The sequence below is a fragment of the Motacilla alba genome, chromosome 1, assembly GCF_015832195.1.
Source record: "Motacilla alba alba isolate MOTALB_02 chromosome 1, Motacilla_alba_V1.0_pri, whole genome shotgun sequence".
Taxonomy (NCBI): domain Eukaryota; kingdom Metazoa; phylum Chordata; class Aves; order Passeriformes; family Motacillidae; genus Motacilla; species Motacilla alba.
In genome coordinates, this window is record NC_052016.1 from 37,079,427 (window position 1) to 37,099,199 (window position 19,773).

At 41.0% G+C, this 19,773-nt stretch overlaps 2 protein-coding genes across 7 annotated transcripts in view; one reads left to right on the top strand and one right to left on the bottom strand.

The window, feature by feature from the left end:
• Positions 1-190: 190 nt before the first annotated feature.
• On the bottom strand, positions 191-5,043 carry TMEM139 (transmembrane protein 139). Of its 3 annotated transcripts, none has more exons than XM_038157776.1 (4): positions 4,920-5,043; positions 4,517-4,680; positions 3,252-3,560; positions 191-1,938 (listed from the first exon to the last, which is right to left on the bottom strand). In XM_038157776.1, the coding sequence occupies exons 3-4, from the start codon at positions 3,497-3,499 to the stop codon at positions 1,464-1,466; spliced, it is 723 nt and encodes a 240-aa protein (XP_038013704.1). In that variant the 5' UTR covers positions 3,500-3,560; positions 4,517-4,680; positions 4,920-5,043; the 3' UTR covers positions 191-1,463. The 3 variants fall into 3 exon arrangements, with proteins under 3 accessions (XP_038013704.1, XP_038013714.1, XP_038013695.1); XM_038157786.1 differs by having other exon boundaries at positions 4,517-4,602; positions 4,920-5,016; XM_038157767.1 differs by lacking the exon at positions 4,920-5,043 and having other exon boundaries at positions 4,517-4,913.
• Positions 5,044-19,478: 14,435 nt separating this feature from the next.
• Positions 19,479-19,773, top strand: part of LOC119700897 (rap1 GTPase-activating protein 1-like) — a 44,490-nt gene continuing 44,195 nt past the window's right edge. For 3 of the 4 annotated variants that reach the window (XM_038136702.1, XM_038136692.1, XM_038136638.1), the window contains exon 1: positions 19,636-19,764. The gene's annotated coding sequence lies outside the window, so the exon portion shown is untranslated. The other variant, XM_038136647.1, reaches the window with a different exon arrangement.

The window sequence follows — 19,773 nt, forward strand, 5'->3', positions numbered from 1 at the left end:
ATAGAGGTATCATAATTGCTTCATCAATAGTGATAATAAAGTGATTCAGCTATTGATTCAGAAATGGAACTCCTCTCTCTTTTCTAAGCTAAGATTATCAAATAAGCAGAATGCAAGCAAAAGCATGGCTTTGTGGAGTGTTTCTTTTGAGAGGAAAAATTAATGATGCCACCAGGAATTTTTAATGCAGTCCTATTTATTTATAAACAACATAAAAGGTTTATTTTTTCTCCTTTGAAATATAAAGAATCAAACAATAAGAAATAATTTATTTGCTTCTAGCCTTTGGTTTGATGGTTCCTCATGAATTAAAGATGCAGTCATGAGCAAGGCTGGGATGATTGCTGCTCTCCTTCACAGGAGGTTTGGACCACCATTTTTATTTTTTAATTTGGACATTCACCAGATGCAAATGCATCTCTTTGCATACTGCAGACCACTTTGACTGCAGAAAAGGATCAGTATCACTGATCAGGGAGAGCTAGAACCTGCATACAGCCTAGAACCATCATGATGAAGGCCAAATGTGTCTTGGGATGGTTGTCCTCCAGTGCTCTGCTGCTTTGGCAGACAGACTGGACCTTTCCAGAGCCCACAGAGAACTGGAGGAGCTTTGGCCTTTCTGTGCATGATGACAGTAAAGTGTCTCAGGCCATCTGTTAGAGTATGTCTGTAATACAGCAGACATAAACCCTGCTGTAGGGCCATGAAGGCCAAGCAGAGGATGCTGACATGTGTACATGGCTGGCCTCTCTTGCAGGGGGAAAACTTATCTCCCTCTTGTCCACCACTGGCTGTGTGGGATGAGAACTTTGTGAACAACAGAAGTAATTTCATACATACTATCAGCTTTTCAGCCTAAGTGACATGTATCAGGTGGTACCAGCTTCCAGATGCAGTCAGACCTCTCTCCCCTCAGTCACACTCCCATGTAGCACGGGTGAGGATGTGGAGCAGGTGTGGCAGAGGGACAGTAACAAAAAGCTTAGACCATAAATTTGTGTTGCTGCAAAACAGCAAGGTGGGGAGTGCAGGTCTCTCTGTAGGGATTTCAGGGTGGCTGAAGTCACAGAGCACTCAGCAGTATAGTTGTTTGCAATGCACAGGCAGAATGTGCTTAGTGTTGTTTCTATTCCTCCCCTTTTCCAGGCAGATTCTTCTGGCTGCATCCTACAGTCCTTCTTCAGAGTTTTTTTTGTCAATCTTGTCTCTTCTCAGGATTTACTTCTCCTCTCCCATAAAGGTGTATCTCCAGTTTGAGGATGTTGCCATACATGACACAACTTTCCTCACACTGGTTTTATGTATCTGCCAAGTCAAAGCAGCGTGGTATTGCATTGATTTCTATTTTGTGCAAAAAGATTCTAGTAACATCAGAAGCTGTGTCTGTAGTTTCAATTCTGGTTCAAAGAATGGTGAGACAAATGTTTAGGCAAAACATCATCAGTTGTTTTACCATCCCTCTAGGAACTTCCTGTATTGGGGTGAGGGTTTGGTTCTTTATTCATGGAAGGTGAAATCAGTCCTAACACAGAGGGCTGGTGAGCATCTGCAAAGACCTCATCACTGATGGCAGTCTCGTAAGCAGGTGGTGGAGTGAGTGGCTCCAGTGGTTCAAACCTTTCTTCAACATCTTTGTCTTCATGGATGTCCGAAACAAACCGCTGAAGTCTTGGGGGCAGCACCAGCTGCAGCTGCGTCCTGGAGCCCGTGTCTGTCTCAGAGGTGTGCACTGTGTCTGCTGGCACTGGCCCCTGGAGAGCCTCCACCATCATCTCTTGTTGGGCAGAGGATTCAATAACGACGTTGTACGGGGGAGGCTCGCTCAGCGGCGAGGGCACGGAGCCTGGGTTGGATGTAATTGTCCATATTGCTGGAGCTGGAGCTGACATGGTCATCACCTCCTCATAGGTGGGCGCTTCATAGGCAGCATTCACCCTGTGCCAGAGAGCAATGCCAGACACGCTCGTTATTTCAGTGCATAATTTATGTTTATAGTACCGATCATGGACTGTAGGGACCATGCCGCAATCAACAAATGGGACTGAGACAGGGTATCTCACGTGGTACTGCTGTGTAGGATATTCTGCCCCTGATCAACTCACCTCTCCAGCCAATTCAATGTCTTTCTTACTGGTATAGAAAATAGCTCATCTGACCATTTTCACACACTCCCCAGAGTTATTGAAGCTACCCACACTGTTCAGTTTGGTGTCCTAGGCTTAACCTGGTGTCCTCCTACAGCTGAAATTTATCACTAAGGATTGCTAAGTACTAGTTATCTCATGGAATAAGGAACCTAAAACAGGACCTATTTTTTTATATATATTAGCTCAATGTCCATCCATTTTTAAGAAGTGGAGAAAATTAAGTAGCTTCATTTAGTTTAAACAAGGACTACTTATTCCACGTTTAAAAGAGCTATCTGCAAAGAAAAAAATGTTGCATTGGAGACATTTTCCTTTTCAGGTTGTATTTTTAAATAAAAGAATACTACTTTTCTTTAAGTATGTCCCCAAGCTAGCAGGGCCCAATACAGACTTTTTTTTTTTTTTAATATAGTCTTTCTAAAAATAAACATTGTATTTGGGAACATCAAGTCATTTATGCACGTGGATAATGATTATCTGGATTATACAAGGAAGCAAGGCTATAAATAGAGTTAACCTCTTCGATGACAGAAGGAAAACTGGGGTTAAATTAGCTAATGCTGAGAACCTGCAAATGAACGTGAAGCCAGGAAAATGTCGTAGTATTCAGAGTCTCTAAAAATCAGGGGTTTTATTAGTGTCAAGCAGGAATTTTAAGAGTGGAAACACACCCAGTTACAGGTTTCTCTTAAAGTTTGCCAAGAAACAGTTGCTCTAGAGATAAGGTTTATAGAGCTAAACCCAAATAAGATTTGGTATTGCTTCAACATTTTTTCTTTTTCCTTGTCTGACTCATTGTTTGGCAAGCCTCGATTACTCAAAGAAAAATAAAATGGGCCTGGATCAGTTTAACATTGGCAAGTTTTAGTGGATCAGTTCCCAGGGGGAAGAAAATACATATTATAAAAGGTACAGGACATGCGTGGCATTGACATTTGCAACCTCCACATCAGTAATGAGAGAAAATAATATGAAAATAACTTTTGTTTTTGGGAACGGAGTCTGCATTTGGTCCCTCAGGGGAAGGGCAGCAAAAGAGTGTTTAAAATGGCCATGAGTGAGGTGAGAGAGTTAAAGAGGAGTAACCAGGTTGCTGCTTACCCTGCTTGGCTTTGCCTGTTTGGAGGTATTTCATTTGCGTCACGCCGGTGTTGATTCCTCAGGTAACACTCGACAAACACACTCAGCAAATAGCCGACCAGGCACACTCCCCCTACCCCGAGGAAGAAATAGCCTACTGGGTTGATGTTAGAGGAGATGGCCAGCATGGTGACCCCGATGAGAAGAGCAGCGGTGAACAGAAGCAGCAAGGTTTGGCGGATGTTCTTCCAGCGTGTCTCTAACAACATGGCAGAAGGGATGGTGGTAGCAGACACTTGAGAACAGATGGTCACTTAAAGGGACAGGCATCTGTGGAAGATGGAGCAGTTTTTTCAACGTGAAACATGAGCATATAAACACATTTCTAAGTATTGTGACCAAAGTAAAAACATAGACACTCGAGTACATGCATGTACATCATAAGCCTGGGAAATCTGCGCACACCAATGTAAACATATTAGAATTTCCTGTGTGCATGCATATTGAATAGTTGGAATACTTGGACACAGCTGCAAAACATAAAATGCATAAAATGGACCATCAGTACTTATTACCAGACATATCTAAAAAGGCCTGGCTTGACAGTAATGCAGATTGAGGTTACTGCAAAAGCAAAACATGGAATAACTATAAGGGTTAATTCTAGGACATCTGTGCCTTGCATAATCAACATTCAAATACTCATTCAAATCCCGGAAGAAAAGCAGCATTATTTAATAGGCCTGTCTGCCCTGGTAAATTGAGCATTTTACTTCAGTGTAGCACTAGAGCAGTAATGTAACTTTGGGTTCTGGATGTAGCTAGGGTATGTGTGCTTTCGTAAAATGTAGGTGTTTATTTCAGTATTTGCCTGTATTCTCAGTTCCTTCTCGGTTGATGTGCTTTTTTTTCCTCTGTTCTCAGACATGAGAGTCTTTCCTGCCCCCCATTCCAAACCCCATTTCTGTGAAAGAGACAGAAGTTGTCACTGTGTGCAGTCAATATGGAATGAATACCAGGGCTCTGTGGTATTCAAGAATACCATAATTAAGGAGCTGTCTTGCACATGTTATACTAACTTAACATCTATCCCACCGTTTTGGTGAAGATCTCTTTGAAGGAAAAAAGCATGACACAAGGGGCATATTTTTTATGAATATGCTTCTCCAAACAAATAAACAGTTTTATATAGCTCCATGTTACATTGTGTGCTTTCCCTTTATTACAGCAAAAATAGTTAAAAGCATATAGGCAAAAGAAACACAATTGTTTTAGCATCTACTTACCAGAAAGAGGTTTCTGTAGGTACAAGCAGTCATGTTTTAACTTCTCTCTTCATCACAAGGAAAAATGTGCACTGCTGCTTCGCGTTCTGACCCGAGGATAGAACACCAGTTAAAACTCTCCCTTCCTCCTTTCGAGTTTTTTGGTAGGAAAACTATGAAGATTTCTTTCAAAAATAAAAGTCAGAAACTAGTGAATATGGGAGAAGATAGCAACTGATGGGAAGATCCCATTGTACAAGTTTTGGGTGGGAAAGTAGAATCTCTGTTTTCCAGGTTCTGAATCCAAAGCAGTTTCTAGACGATCACACACCTTCTACTCCTTTGCAGCTCTTCTCGGTCTGTCCCACAAAAGCAGGAAACTCATTAGGAAAGAGGGCGGAGTGAGCAGTGGGGGAGTGCTTACCTGTGTCGTATCTCTTTGGTCTGCTTCACCTCAATGAGAGAAACTGCCCTGAAAATTCTGGGTTTTTCCCCACATAGCAAAGGAATCTTGATCTCTGCCTCACAAAGCAGGAACAACTGCCTGCCCAGCCCACATCACGTGGCCCACATATAAATCTATTTATGACTTCTGTAAAATGTAAATTCATACATTTGTCCTGATCGACTTCTGTTTGTCAAATGTTGTTTTATGTCCTCTTTGATTTTACAAACAGAAGGGAAAAAAAGGGGGGCAAAAGGTTATTGTTTCACAGAGGGCTGAGTTAAAAACATTTTTACTCCCTGATGTATCTGGAAATGGAATGAGAAGTAATGATAAGCAACAGAACTGAATTAGATACTGAATTACTTCTGTTATCTGAACCTTTAGTGTGTGTCTGAAAACTGGAATGGAATGGAATGGAATAGAATAGAATAGAATAGAATAGAATAGAATAGAATAGAATAATTTCAGTTGGAACGGACCTGCACCTTCCCCAGCTCCCCACCTGCTTCAGGGCTGACCAGAAGCTAAAGCATGTTACTAAGGGCATTGTCCAAATACCTCTTAAACACTAACAGGCAATCAAAGGGTGGGATTATTCTGAGCAGCACTTGTTAGGACACACATGAAATATTGTGTACAGTTTTGATCGCCCCCAGTTTCGATGTGGTCTGAATAATTGGATATGGTCTGGTGAATGCCTTGAGGGTTGGAGAACTCTTACAGCTTAACAGGCTGGATTTGTACAGCGGAGAAGTGAGAAGGCTTGGGCAGGTGGTGAGTGTCTGCTCACAGTTTTCCAAGAGTAGTAGCTAGTTACAGAGAGGAAGGAGGGAGTTTTCATGAGGGTACATGGCTACAGGATAAGAGGCAACAGGAAAAAGGGTAAGTGCCTCTAGATGTAAGAAAAACAGTCTTTAATGTGAAAAAAGCAAAATGCTATTACTTGCCCAGAGAAATGGAGTAATCCTCTTGGCTGGAAATATTCAAGACACAGCTGAGTTCAGGGCCCAGCTTTCAGTAAGAGGTTGGACCAGATCATCTGCCCTTCCAGCCTAGACTTGTCAATGTTTCTGTGTTTTGAATATTTTCTCCTTATAATTGCCCTTCAGGCTGCTGACAGATAAAGGACTTTAAGCTTTGATTGTTATCCATTCTTTGCTTTCAAGAGAATTCTTTCAAATATGGCAAATGAAACACCCACATAAAGGGGAGAAAGTGTGTAGCATGTCATTTTGCAAGGCTATTATTTAGATGGAAAATATGATTTGTATTTTGGGGTTGTCTGGTGTTGAGAACACCTTAACTGCTAAGGAAGATTTGAGAGAACTGTTTTGACAGCCTCTTCACACAGGCATCCTGACTGACCCATGGTGGAATCTGCACATGTCAATACAAACAGCAACTACTTTCTAACCAGTGTAGCTGGTGGTTGTTAGAACCATTCCTCAGAGATAAGATTTACATCCTACCGATTCGAGGAGGTAATTAAAATTATCCTCTTGTCTGTTCTCCATTTCCTCCTGTCTTCCTTGCAGTGACTCAGTGCTCAGGTGATCTCTTGCTGAACCAGCCCAGCTGTCTCAGTGGGAAAGTATTTACATCTTTCCAAAGTGAATTTAGTGGGCTAAATCTAGTCCCTAGAGTATCCTCTAACCATTAGATCTCCATTAAAGGGAAGCAATAGGAATGCAGAGCCAGAGTGGTGGAGGAGAAGGGAGGAAGAGTGAGAATAATTTCCTGGGCTGTAGTGGCTGTCATGTTATTGACTTGGCCCAAACCATTGTAGCAGAAGGAAATTCTTCCTTCTTTGATGGAGTAAGCCCCACAGAAAGGTGTAGAAAGAATCTAAGACTCATTTTTTACTCAGCAAAGCCTGTTAGATATATCATGGATTACCAGCTAAGCCTGATGACTTTAGACAACTCCCAGCTCTGGTATGTACACTGACTACTGTCCAAAGGCCTCAACAGTTTGACCATTGTTGAATCCCCCTTGTGAGTTCTTACAGAAGGTACTTCAGCTGTGTGGAGGGAGCTGTAGCATTTCGCATACCTGCACATTCTCCTGTGCAGACTCTCCCCAACTGCTTTGGGGCTAGATCTTTTTGCTGAGTTTGCAGGAAGTCAAAAAGGTGAAAAAATTCTTCATTATTTGCTGGAGAACTGCTTCTGTGATTGGAAATGCTGTATTTGATTTGTGGATAGACAGATGTTGGTTTTGCTGAAAATCTGTATAGCAGTTTTGATTGGTGCACCATTTTTTAAAATAGTCTTGGGCATAGTTATGAAAAATCGGGATGAAAAAGGCTAGAAGTGGTAGGTCTGTGTTGAATTGGTTGTTGCTTGTATTGATTACATCAGTTTATTTCTGTTGAATTTCAGGGTTCAGTAACTCCTGTAGATTTTACCCATGCAGTTCGTGGATGATTGCTGAATCTTTAGGAATTATTTTTATTCATTTACAAGCATGCATAAAACAACAATACTTTATGATGCAGCTGTGAGTTCATTAGTTGAACATGTTTATGAATGTGATACTTACTGCTTTGTAAGTCTAAGGATACAAAGCAGGATGAATTTCTGTCAACTAACCTTTGTCGTATGTTTTCTAGCAGAAAAGTACTTCTACATGAGGCCTTTTAGCATTTCTGAAGGAGTTCTAAAATTTTTGTCTGTCTGCTGTTTTGGTTCTCTCCACAGTCTGGTTCAGACTGTCACTGGGATCCATAACAAAGAAAAATTGATCACAAGCTGCATCAAGAAGTTTTTGGTGATTAAAAGGCACAGAAAATGCAGTGGGGCTTGGGTAAGGCCTGAGAGATATCACTCTGTGGGGTTTGTTAAACAAGGTGTTGAAGCCTGGGAGAGTAAACAAGCACATTTATCCTGCCGTGCTTAACTGTCTTCCTTTCATGTCCAGTAGAGATTTTCTTTTTTACAGAAAGCTTTCTGTTCTCTGTTGTTCGGTCATACTGTGGGAGCCTTCATTTAACAGTATATGTCTTTAGTTAGGACTGTGAATTTCCTTTTTTTTCCAGTTCTGTTTTTATTTCTTCCTGTATCTCATTGTCAGCCTCCAGGAAGCATTTCACCTTTCCCCTGTTTCATCTCACTATCTACTCAACCTTCTGCCCCGACTGCTACTAATTAACTTAGTACCTACAGTAAGCTCAGTTATCAGCTTGGTATGCAGAGAAGCTTGCTTTATTCCCAAGGGCTTGTGACGTGCACACCATGGCACGATTAATCTGACTGTAATCGCCAAGTCTATTCTTCCCCATAATCTCATCCTGAAGCAGTTTCTGAGAACCTGAGCTAAGACTGGGGACAAAGTGTTACTGAATCACCTTTTCCAGTCTTGTCTGCCTCTCCTTTTTTCACCCAGGTTTTGCACAGTCACTTTTGTGACTAAGCAAATTGCATCACTGCATTTTATCGAGAGGTCGTGGGGCAATGATGAGCTCTGGTTGATGTTTCTGGTCAGTATAATGTCCTCGGCAGGAGAAGGCAAAACCCCAAGGAAAGCGAAATGCCTGTGCTTGGATATTCAAAATATGTGTGTAACTTTCAGAAAATTATTTGTGTTTGACCTGCCAGAGCTTAATGGTCACACATTTCTTGGGAACTGGCAATCTCTGTTTCCTTCCAGCTTATTCCAGTTCTTACAGGACAATGGTTGGAAGTTATATGTGTAGTCACTGTGGGGTGGGGTTTTTTTGGCACGTCTGTCTTCTACCTGCAGTGGCTTTTCTTCATAGATCAGGACTGAGATGTGGTAACAGAAGGACTGATGCTACACAAAGAGCTTCTACTGATACTCTTAATTCCTCAGCTGTCTGAAGGATGCCTGAAAAGCATAAATGTACAGAGATCGAGTCAGAGACACTTGATATGTTGTGCAGAACTAAAAGATTTCTCTTTTCTGAAAGTGGGGAGTCACATTCAAGATGTGAAGTGTTTTTCAGGGCTGTCTGCATACCTAAAGTTCGTAAGTATTTAAAATTAGTAAAGCAGCACCTCCTTTTCCTGCCAGGAGAAGAACAGAAAAATAATAAGCATTTACCAAGATGATATGAGGGTTTTTATATCTTCTTACAGACTTTTAAATTCACATACATCATGTATGTGTTTTGCTTTTTGTCTGGAAAAAAAATGAAGGCTAGAAACTTCTTCATCTTTTTATTCTGAGTTCTCCTTAGGGCAAGCACTTTAAATCTGTGAGGTTTCATTAGCACTGGTAAAACTTTCTGCAGCTGATTTAGTTTAAGGATAGAGCCCTGCTTGGTTTAAATTATTTACTTTTTGCTGGAAGACTTTATTTCACTTGTGTAGAATCTCTGCACACTGCGGTACTTCTACTGAGATGTTATTCTATGTGGGATGTAAATTAGCAGTATGCACTTCTCTGAAGGAATCCACCCTGGTGACTGAAATGCTACCAAATGAGACACTACAGTGACTTCTCCTCTTTTGCTAATTTAGAGTTCCTAATGTGGATTAGGCAGGGGAGGAGATAGCCATGACTAAATGTGAAGAAGGAGGGCAGTTAAGATCATACTGCCAGAATATGGTGAAAGAATCACGTGGAATACTGTGGAAATTTCCATAGTGTGGAAAGAGCAAATGAGCAGAAAGAAATAGTTGTAAGATGAAACTAAGGATTCAGTTGAGGATAGTTAAAAGAACACAGGAAGATAATTTGCTGTCATTCTAGACTGTGCTAGGTGTCTCTGGAAAAAAAGAGAAACTCAGACTTGTGTATGCTGAGCAGCTTTACTATGGAACATTCCTTTTCTCCAGACATAATTTCACCATTCTAAAATAGGAAACTTTTCAGCCAAAGGACATGAGATGCAGTGAGAAAAGTTAATGTGTAATTGCCACAGAGTTTCTGTTTCTTATCTTCCTCCCTGGTCCTAGCAATATATTCTTGCTGCTTATGTTGCCAAACCTGTTATACACTGGAGCCCTCCCTGACATGATCTGAATGGTTAACAGGGCATAAACAAGTAAAAAAGAAAAAAGTGCTATTTTCTCTTGTGTTAATACACCAACAGTCACAGAACCATGCAGGAAGCGCCCGTATGGCCACAGGAGAGGAGAAAGGACCTCATAGCCTATTTCTGCGTTGAAGAAAGCGGGATGCCCTTTTCCTTTCAACAGCATTAGATGGTTTTCCTAGGGGACCACACCTGATATAGTTGGGAATTACCACCCAACAGTAAAATGCAGCCTTCTTGGTTTAGAATTCAGCAAATGTGCAATTCACTGTGGACTAAAATGTAATAGATGTGAGAGGATGAGAAAGTGGTTGAAGAACCTGTTGCAGAATACAGATTCCTGAGCAGGAATTGGGTATCGTTTCCTGTTGCTGGTGAGACCCACCAGTGTTTTTCTGTAAGGTGCTCCTACAGTCCTACTGTATAACATTGCACTTTCTTCAAATTCTTTCCGTAAATAGAGGGGTGTGGGAATGGGGAAAGTGTTGCCAGACAGAGAAATCACTTAACCATTTTATTGATGAGCTGTGCTCTGGAGGAGGACACTGCTGTTATTGGTACTGGTCCCTCCGAGTCCTGTGCTTTGTAGCAAGTGAAGCACAGAATCCCACATGCTCCCTAGTGCTTGTTCTCAGCCTAAGGTGCTCATAGTCTAAAGCAAGTGTCACAAAGCCACAAAATAATTTAGGTATGGAAGACCAGAGATAGATAACTTAGTATGAAAAGAAACTCTAAGAAAAGAAAAGAAAAAAAGAAAAGAGTAAAAACTATTTTAGTAAGGAAACATTTTGCCTGAAAACTAGATCTGTAACTGGGATCCTCTTTTTTCCTTTGTTAGATATTCTCCACTCAAAGGCAACACTGTTTCAGCCTAGTTTTACCACTAGTTTTTGCTCCAGCCACGTGCCATAAAGGCAGCACACCTCAGAGGGAGGAAACTAAATCTGGTTCCTTTTTCTGCCTCAGGAAAAATGGGTGTTACATTTCAGCTACATCCCTGCAAATAGGCATTCACAGGGGTCAGTGAAAGAGCAAATATGTTATTTTATGAAAGCAAATAGTCACATGAGTTGAAAAGAACGTAGTTTTTATCTGGGCACGGTTCCTCAGTCTGAGATGTCAGTTTATTTAGTGATACAGACAGGTTTTGTCCAGTTCTGGCATGGACTTGCATTCCTAATGGACACTGCCAAATTAGCAAGAGCACATCATAATGCATTTCTGGTATGTGCCATTGTCATGCCTCGTAGTGTTGCAGTTTGTATGGCATCTGCATTGTCATTCTGGTACATTCTAGAATGTCATTGTGACGATGTTTCAGATGTTTGTTCCTGTGGGGGCAAATGACTGCTTCCAAGGTCAGCCACCAGCTGCAGGGACAGTCTCCTGAAAGTACCACACCACATCACTGCCAGCCCAGCCTGCTCCTTGTAAATGAGCACTGTGAAAGCAATACACCACCTTTTGCTTCCTCCTGAGCTGGCAGCAGTAGTCACACTGCAACTCCTATTGTTTGTGAAGGGGAACTCTGCGTTATCAGGGCTTCTGTTGCTGAGAGATAGCTTTCTTGTTCACTGTAGGCAACAAAAAACCAGGACACTCAATATGTGGGATTAACTGCATATCTGGTTGAACTGACGGCTATGAGAATTTATTAACGATGATGACTGTGCAAGTTTGCTTGTTCCACATTATACATGTTTCAAGAGAAAGTGTTGACTGGTTGCAAAGGGTCTTTCTGTGAAAAATTAGAGGATTGCCATTGAAGGGAGAATTTCAGGGTAGAGTGGTCATAGTTTGTGGACATGTGTGTTGAAGTCATATTTGATGCTGAAGATGATCCTTGTGATAGTGCCTCTGATTCCTGAGAAGAGTTTTTAAGTTTACTTGCTATTAGCTACCTCTGATTCATTGAATTGTTCTGTGAAATCCCTTGATGATGAAAGATGTCAGAGTGATTCATGAGAAGGTGTTAATTATTTGAAAAGCTCTCATTGATGCTTGGGGCATGAGAGATCATAGTCTTGGCTGAAGAGATTTAACTATATTGGAAGTACTGATGAGGTATATATACTTGTCCACTGCCTCCTCTCTTCCTCCCTGCTTCCTCCAAATATTGTCTTGCTCGATTAAAAAAAGAGAATAGTCTTTTATCAGAATCGCCATTATATGATCTTTACTCCTCCCACCTGAGTGTGTGGCAGTATGCAACAATCAGAGCTCTCACAAGTTTCCAGTCTACACCTGCTTGAGATCCATTGATATTGACAAAGTCCCTGGGTGCCATTAATACTGATGAAGTTTCCAAGTCTCTGATATATTGTAGTGCTCCTTTTAGCCAGATTCTCCTGCTCATGAAGCTACTCAGTAACAACTTTGACCATCACTAAGACTTCCTAAATTTCTACTTCAGGCACTGTTATGGCATGAACATTTGGCCGTCTGAAGAAAAAATAAAGGGCCTCCATGATGAGAGCTGACTCCTCTGCTTCCTTGGCAATGTTATGTTCACCTGCTGTTCTTAAATGATACTTGCAAAGCAGGGGTCAGGATGGAATGAGGACTGTATGGAGGTGAACTGGTTTTCAATTTCCTATGACCACTGTAAATGCCAGATGTTTTTATTTATGCAAAATCCCTGACAATTGTTTGCTTGTGTTCAGGACTACAGCTTTCTGCGTGTCCTGCTTCTGCTTGCTGCTTTCCTCTTGCAATCCTACCCTGAAGTGTAGCTCCATGGCAGCCCAGCTATGGTGAACTTTGTTGAGCCTGCCTTGCAATTTTCTAAAATTCTGAACCTTAAGTACACGAAACTGGCAATACAGTATCTACCATGTCAACACACTTCATTACGGGGTTGGAGAAGGCAGACGTGTTAATTTCCATGCAAAGGTTTGTTGCAGAGATTATTTTTATGCTCCTACATTATATTTTGTTAATTTGGAGGCTGAATATTTTTTCTTACAAGTTGTGTTGAAACTGATAACTCAAACAAGCAGTGTGGAATTTGGCTGTAAACATGTTTCCAAACAAAAAACATACAAAATCAAGGCTTCTTGTGAATTGTGGCTCTCTAAATGGAGAAATTTTGGCTAGAAATCGCCTTCGTAAGAGGTTTTTGTGGTAGGTCAGTAAGAGACAATGGAAGTGGTACAGCTTGAAGAACATACACAAAATGGTGAAAAAAAATCAAACCTGACATCCTCCAGATTAATACTGGATGTATGCTCTTGAATGAGTCAAAGAGAAAAGAAATTACTGTTTTGGGGTCATAGATGAGATACTGATATTAGAAATAATGAGGCTGTGGTTAGGTGATTCCCCACGTTTGACATGCCTATGCAAAACTCCTCAGGATGAGAGAGTTGTTGTTGCTGATCCTAAACTCTCTGGTTTAACTGTTGACCCTTCTGAGTTATCTCCATAGCATTCACACCAAGCCAGCTGGGCTGGTTGGTTGAGCACTGACAAAGTGTAAATATTTACTGCCTAACAAATATAACTTCTCTCATTTTGGTAGAGTCCCATGATTGATTACTGCTCTGCCTTTCATTCTGCAAATATATTTACATCAGTTATATAAATACACTTATCAATTCTTAATATTCTTTGAGAAGGAAGTAAACATCTTACCCTCCTTTCATTACATTTTAGTTTGTGCAGCTCTGCTTGCTGTTAAAAGATTGCTGAATTTTCCCTGTTCCCAGTTTTATGTCACCTAAGTATTGCTGTCATTCTTTATTTCAGGTCTACAATTTATTTAAGACCACTTGCTTCCTGAGAATGCCTGGATACTTTTAATCCCACGCTGTGCTGGTTTTGGCTGTGGTAGAGTTAATTTTCTTCAAAGTAACCATGACACATGATGGGGCCCTGCTGTGCTGGGAATGGTTGAACACGTGGTTGCCCATGGAAAGTGGTGAATGATTCCTTGTTTTGCTTTGCTTGCGTGTGCAGACTCTTCTTTACCTATTAACTGTCTTTATCACAACCCGTGTGTTTTCTCACTCTTACCCTTTTGAGTCTCTCCCCCATCCTACCACAGGGAAGTAAGTGAGCCAATTTCACTGCAATTGAATAGAATTTTTTTTTTTACTGTAGCAGTTCAACTCCCTGCAGTCTGGGAATTATACTGGTTTAGTACTAACCAAGATACTCTATGCAGGCTGATCTTCCAGTGGTGCTTGTCTTCTTAGTGCTATCCAGGCCACTGAGGTGCTTAAAAAACTGGCCATAAAATATGTGGGGTTTTTTTTGGGTTTTTTTTGTGTGTGATTTAAGTTTGATGTGGAAACACTATTTTGTGAGACATATTTTTGATAGTACTCCAAAATGTTTAGCGGGCACTTCTCTGTAACAAGTAAACTTGAAGCCACAGAATCCATTTTTACTGCATTTTTACTGTCAGACATACACAGAATATATGTATTTGATAAATGTGTATGTACCTATAATGCACAGCCCACATGTGCTACGTAGAACTGTATCTAGTAATGTACAAACACATCAGGACACATATTTAGTCATTCACAGAAGCAAAATGTTCTCCACATTCTTCATTAACAGATTTTCTAGATATTTAGGGTTAGTGTATGGATCCTAAGTGATAGACACCTTCTTACTGAATGTCATGAAGTGATTCTTTTTAAGTTTTTATATATGCCAAGTATTCGGCAAAGCAAGTGTCAGCTGTTCTCTGCTGCTGTACATGCTTACACTATGGAACATTCCTTATTCTCTATGTGTCCTTATTGATTAACAAATGAATGATCCATTATTTTGTCTCCTAACACTCCGCGTAAACCACCTTTACCGCTTTCCAGGTGGCCTGTTGATGTGGAATAATTGCTAGGTGATTTCCAAAGAAATTCTGTTGGTTAATTAATTGTGAACAGTCTGCATGTTTAACTGTCCTGATTCCTGTAAGTAACAATGTCCTTGTCTTGCCCTGACTGGGGAAAGGCACTGCTGTATCACAGGTGGGAAGGAAGAGGGAAACAAGGAGACTGTTCCTGTAACTGGCACTGACTTTTGATTCGGGTCATCTCAGATCAAATTCCAGTCACTGCAAAGCCTTCAGCTGTGACTTTAACCAAATCCTTTGGTTTACGGCAGGTCTCTCAGAGAACGGACTCTTTTAGAATGGGGACTGACTCTTATTTTGTGCCTTGGAAACAGGGCTGAGATTTTCCCGAGCTAGCTTGCATCCTCCTTCAATTAAACGAAAAAAAAAAAAAAAAGGCAATATTTCACTGAAGCACAAATGTTTCACTGAAATAGATAATTTCACGGAATTTCAGGTATTGATCATGTCTAAGAAATTGTCAAGCACGACCCCCTGCCTGTATTAATGCGCCGAGGGTGTAAGCCCTGTTGAGCGTCCCTAACACGCTCCGGGCACAGCAGCCTGTTGGCTGGCGGGCGCCCCGCTCCCGCTCCCTTCTCCCGCTGTCGTTCCCGCTCCCGCTCCCGCTCCGCAGTGGATCGTGCCGTCCACACTAATCAGCACCGGCTCCCGTTATTAAAGGGGCCGCCGCACCGTTCTCATTTCCCAGACGAGGGGCCCGGGTGTTCCATCCCCGGGGATTCCGCAGCTCGACAGGGTCTGACCCGGGCCGCTCCGCCACCCGTTGTGCTGCCGGCTGCTTTAACCCCTTCTGTGCCCTTCAGAGTTGCAGCAGAGGTTTGTAGGGAATAATCCCGATTGCCTTTTCGTCCACGCGTTGTCCTTATCTGCACGGCATCTAGTTCTGACCTCCCTTCCTTCTCATCCCTTCATTCTCATCTGTATCTTTCTAGCAGCCAGTGCCCCAAAAAAATCTTTGCCTGTGCTTCCTGTCCTTTTGTTTGGATCAAGCAGCAATTATTCTCCTTGTTTGAAAACCATTTCATTACTGCAAATTGTTAAACTTGTTGATCCAACCTAGGCAAGGCCCATATCTTCACCCTTGGGCTTTTCAGCCTTTCCTCAGTCTAATGACTTGCCTCTCTGCTGTCCATCCATCTGTTTTTACATGACCCTGGCAATCCTTTCACTTCCCTGCCTTGGTTTCACATGTAATTCACAGATGCAAACTGGCTTTGTATATTCATATAACATTGCTTTTAAAGGATTTTGCTTACTGAGAGTGTAGAGAGTTTTCCTTTGTTAAAATAATTAATTAAAGCCCATTATGAAGTTAATGGTGCAGTAAAGCCTAGAAACTAAGTCCTTTCTCTTTAGCATGATTATTATATAGGTAATGCAGTGCTGTTTGCAAAATATGGTCTTTAATTAGAGGGTCTTCCTCTGCTAGAGCTGTCCTCACATCTTGCTCTCTGAGTTATCCTCTTGTTGAGGCCCTGTGATATATGGCCAGGGCAAGACTTGCCCTGGTCTTTGCTGGATGATACAAACTCTGATTTTCCAAGTACTTTCACATATGCCAAGAAAATTTTTACTTGACGAATGATTAGAGAACTTGATTTCTGGGTGGAAATCATCAGTGACAAATTTCGACTTGGTTTTGATCTGATACACTGCAGAACTTGAAGCTCTTACATATTATACTGAAATGATGAACTTTGACCTTTTGAACATTTCATGCCACGGATTTTCTAACATGCAGTGGATAAAATCATAGAATAAATTAGTATGAAAATGTCTCATTTAGGTCAACTACTGTGCACTAAATGGTCAACTTCAAAGCTAGAAGGGCCTTGTATATATATCTTCTGAAGATCTCCAAGAATGATATTACTTAGTCTCTCTTGGCACTTCTTAGTACTGAATCACCCTCATAGAAATAATTTTTTTTTCCTTGAATGTAGCTGAAATTTTCCTTGGTGCAACCTGAATGTTTTCAGTTGTCCTTTTGCTGTGCCTATAGTGATGAACCTAGATGTCACTTCTGTGGAGGAGCTGCTTCTTCTTTTCTGAATTGTGGCCATTCCAGTCTTCTCTGAAATTAGCAAGCAATCTCATAATTTTCTTCCTAATGAATTTTCCCTGTTGACAAATATCCAAAGTTATACTATCAAAATCTGCCCATTTCCCCAGTTCCTACAGTACTGTCAGACAAATAAATTGATAAATATTTCTCATAAAATTAAGTTTTCCTAGCAGGCAATTTTGCTCAAAGCTTGCAAGTAAACTGAGTAGTTATCTAAGGGCCCTGCTAAGAAATTGATGCTGCACTGATGTCATGGGCCAGCTTAAAATTCAGTTGCTTGCAAAGGAGTCCTGCCATATCCCTTTTCCATTGGTCACTTGTTCCAGTCCCCTTCATTGCACCAGCACCGGCATTCAGGATGTCACGTGGACCCACTGGTTGATCTGAGTGGGGCCCTCCTGTGTCAGCATAGTATGGAGGCATCTCAAGCTGTTTATACAGCTGTACTGATGGACTCAGAGCTCTGTCTCCTTTCTGTGGCCCTGGGAGATAGTGAGGGTTAGGATCTCTGTGCCAGTTTATCCTTATGTGGAGCAGTGGTAATAACGGGAACCAATATCTGCAATGCATTGTGAGATATGCAAATAAAGGTGGCAAGGAAGTGGGAAATGTTTGTATTTATATGGAAACAATTCCTTCTACAGTCTTTACAGACATATGGGAAGACCCAGTCAGTTTATAATCTAAGGGTGATTTAAAGACTTGTATAAAGGGCAGGATGTTATAATTGTATTGATCAGGTTATGATTAATACAGATTTTTAGTATATAATACTAATTTGTATGCAGTATATGAATTGTATATATATTATGAATAATACTAAATTGTAAGATACCAAAATAGTCATACAATTAGTCCAGTAAGAGTCTAATATTTTAAAAAAAAAAGCTCCTATATATGTAGGTAGATGCACAGGTATTGATATTTGCTGCTAACTGAAAAGCCAAAAATTACTGTTTTCTAATATTTATAATGCTGATTTTCTTACTGTTATTGAGTTTTACCATGTCTTGTTCTTAATCTGCTTTTCTGGAAATAAAACTTACTGTAAACAGTCTGTCTATGCCTGTATACCATTATTGCTGACATAGCTCTCTTCTACCAAAATTAGGGTATCAAGGTCTCAAAGATAATTTGTTGATTTGATAATTTTCTTAAAATTATGTTCTGATAACTTGATAATTATCACTTTGATAATTATCTCAGCGAGCCTTTTTTTTCTGTTATCTCAGAGAAAAGGCTCCTTTAAATTTTATTAAAATGGCCAACCAGGAAAAAAGATCCAAAGGAGGGAAAGCTTTCAAAGTGAAGCTCATCAAAGATCCAGCACAAGAGAGGGGTCTTGTAAGTGCTCCAGCAGACTCAATTAGAGTTCTTGGACCTGGAACAACTGCATAAAACAAATCTTTGGGAAATTTGTTGTTATTCCATCCATAGAACTTGGTGGTTCCAATGTTCACACAAAAACAAAAAGGTGATGACTTTTTCTTAATTTAAATTAAAACTTTTCCAGCCTGCAGAATTGTGGAGAAATGCTTGACAAAACTTGATTTGTAAAGTTTTGAAAACAAGAAGATAATTGAAAACAATCAGAATACCCTCTTTAAAAGAGTTGCTGGTTTTCAGGAGTTTTACTCATAACTGTAGTTGCAATACCAACGTTTTCTATTAGGAATTTTACTTTTAATGTAATTTTAGGAAACTCTTCACTACTTCTGGAAAAATTCCTACAGACATTTTTTTCAAAAATGGGAAAAGTTAAATGGGGCAGAAAAGCCACGATGACCTACTGTTTGAGCACTCTGGATTGTTGGTTTTTTTATTTCTCTCCGTGGTGACTCTGGCACAGCTATGGTCATGGGAAGAATTAACAGAACAAATTACTGTGATGTTTGAGATGACACAGCAGGAGGGTCCCCAGCAAACTGATGGGACTGGGATGATTCAAGGTGAGTTACTCCAGTGCAAAATTGGGCAGGTAATTTGTCCTGGGATTTCAATTTAATTTTGCTGTGAGGCAGATCTAGGACACTCACCCAGTTGTGGGCAGTAGCCCTCTACAAAGGCAAAATGCTTTAAATGCCTTGACCCAGGTCTGCCAGAACTCATTTTACCTTTGCCTAAGACTGGTACTACATAAGAATCCTTTAATTATCTACAAAAATTGTGACTGAAGAATCATTCCAACCCACAGGTCAATCTCATGACTCATGATTACCAAAAGCATTTATGGAAAGTACCATGTCATCCTGTCCCCTTCAATTATCCTCTTCCCGTGCCTGTGCTATGGGACTCAATCAGTACAGCGTAATCATGTTTCAGATTTTTCCAGTCTTCTACTTTCCTTTCCTGCTCTGATCTATACACATGAATTGGCATGACCCAGTTCCCTGTCACCAAATAACTGTCCTTATACTTGAGAGGACTAGGAAAATGTGCTTTTCTGTGGGAAAACAAAACAAAACAAAACAAAACAAAACAACCCCAACCTAACAAAGCCAAAAAACCTTCTTTCATTTTTAAAGGTCATCCCTGCAGGTCTGAGATTAGAAGCGCAGGGAGCAGGATGTAGATGTACAGAGCTGCCTGTCTTCCACCTCTGGAGCTGCCAGTCTGTCCCCTTCTGCCAGGGCAAATCTTCTCTGCTTAAGAGCACAGCTGCTCCACAGGCTGGCTATTCAATCGACAATGATCTCTAGTTTCAAGTGTGACAGCACCGACCTGCTCGATCTCCATTCAGCTGCAGGTGGGGGCAGCGGAAGAGAAAGGGAGGGAGGGAGAGGGAGGACACTGCAACCTACGTGAATAATTGATAGCGCAAGGAAAGGAGAGCAGCTGGGTTCCCTGTCTCCATCTGCTCACCAGCTGGGGATGAGAGATCCTTGCTCAGGTAGGGGAT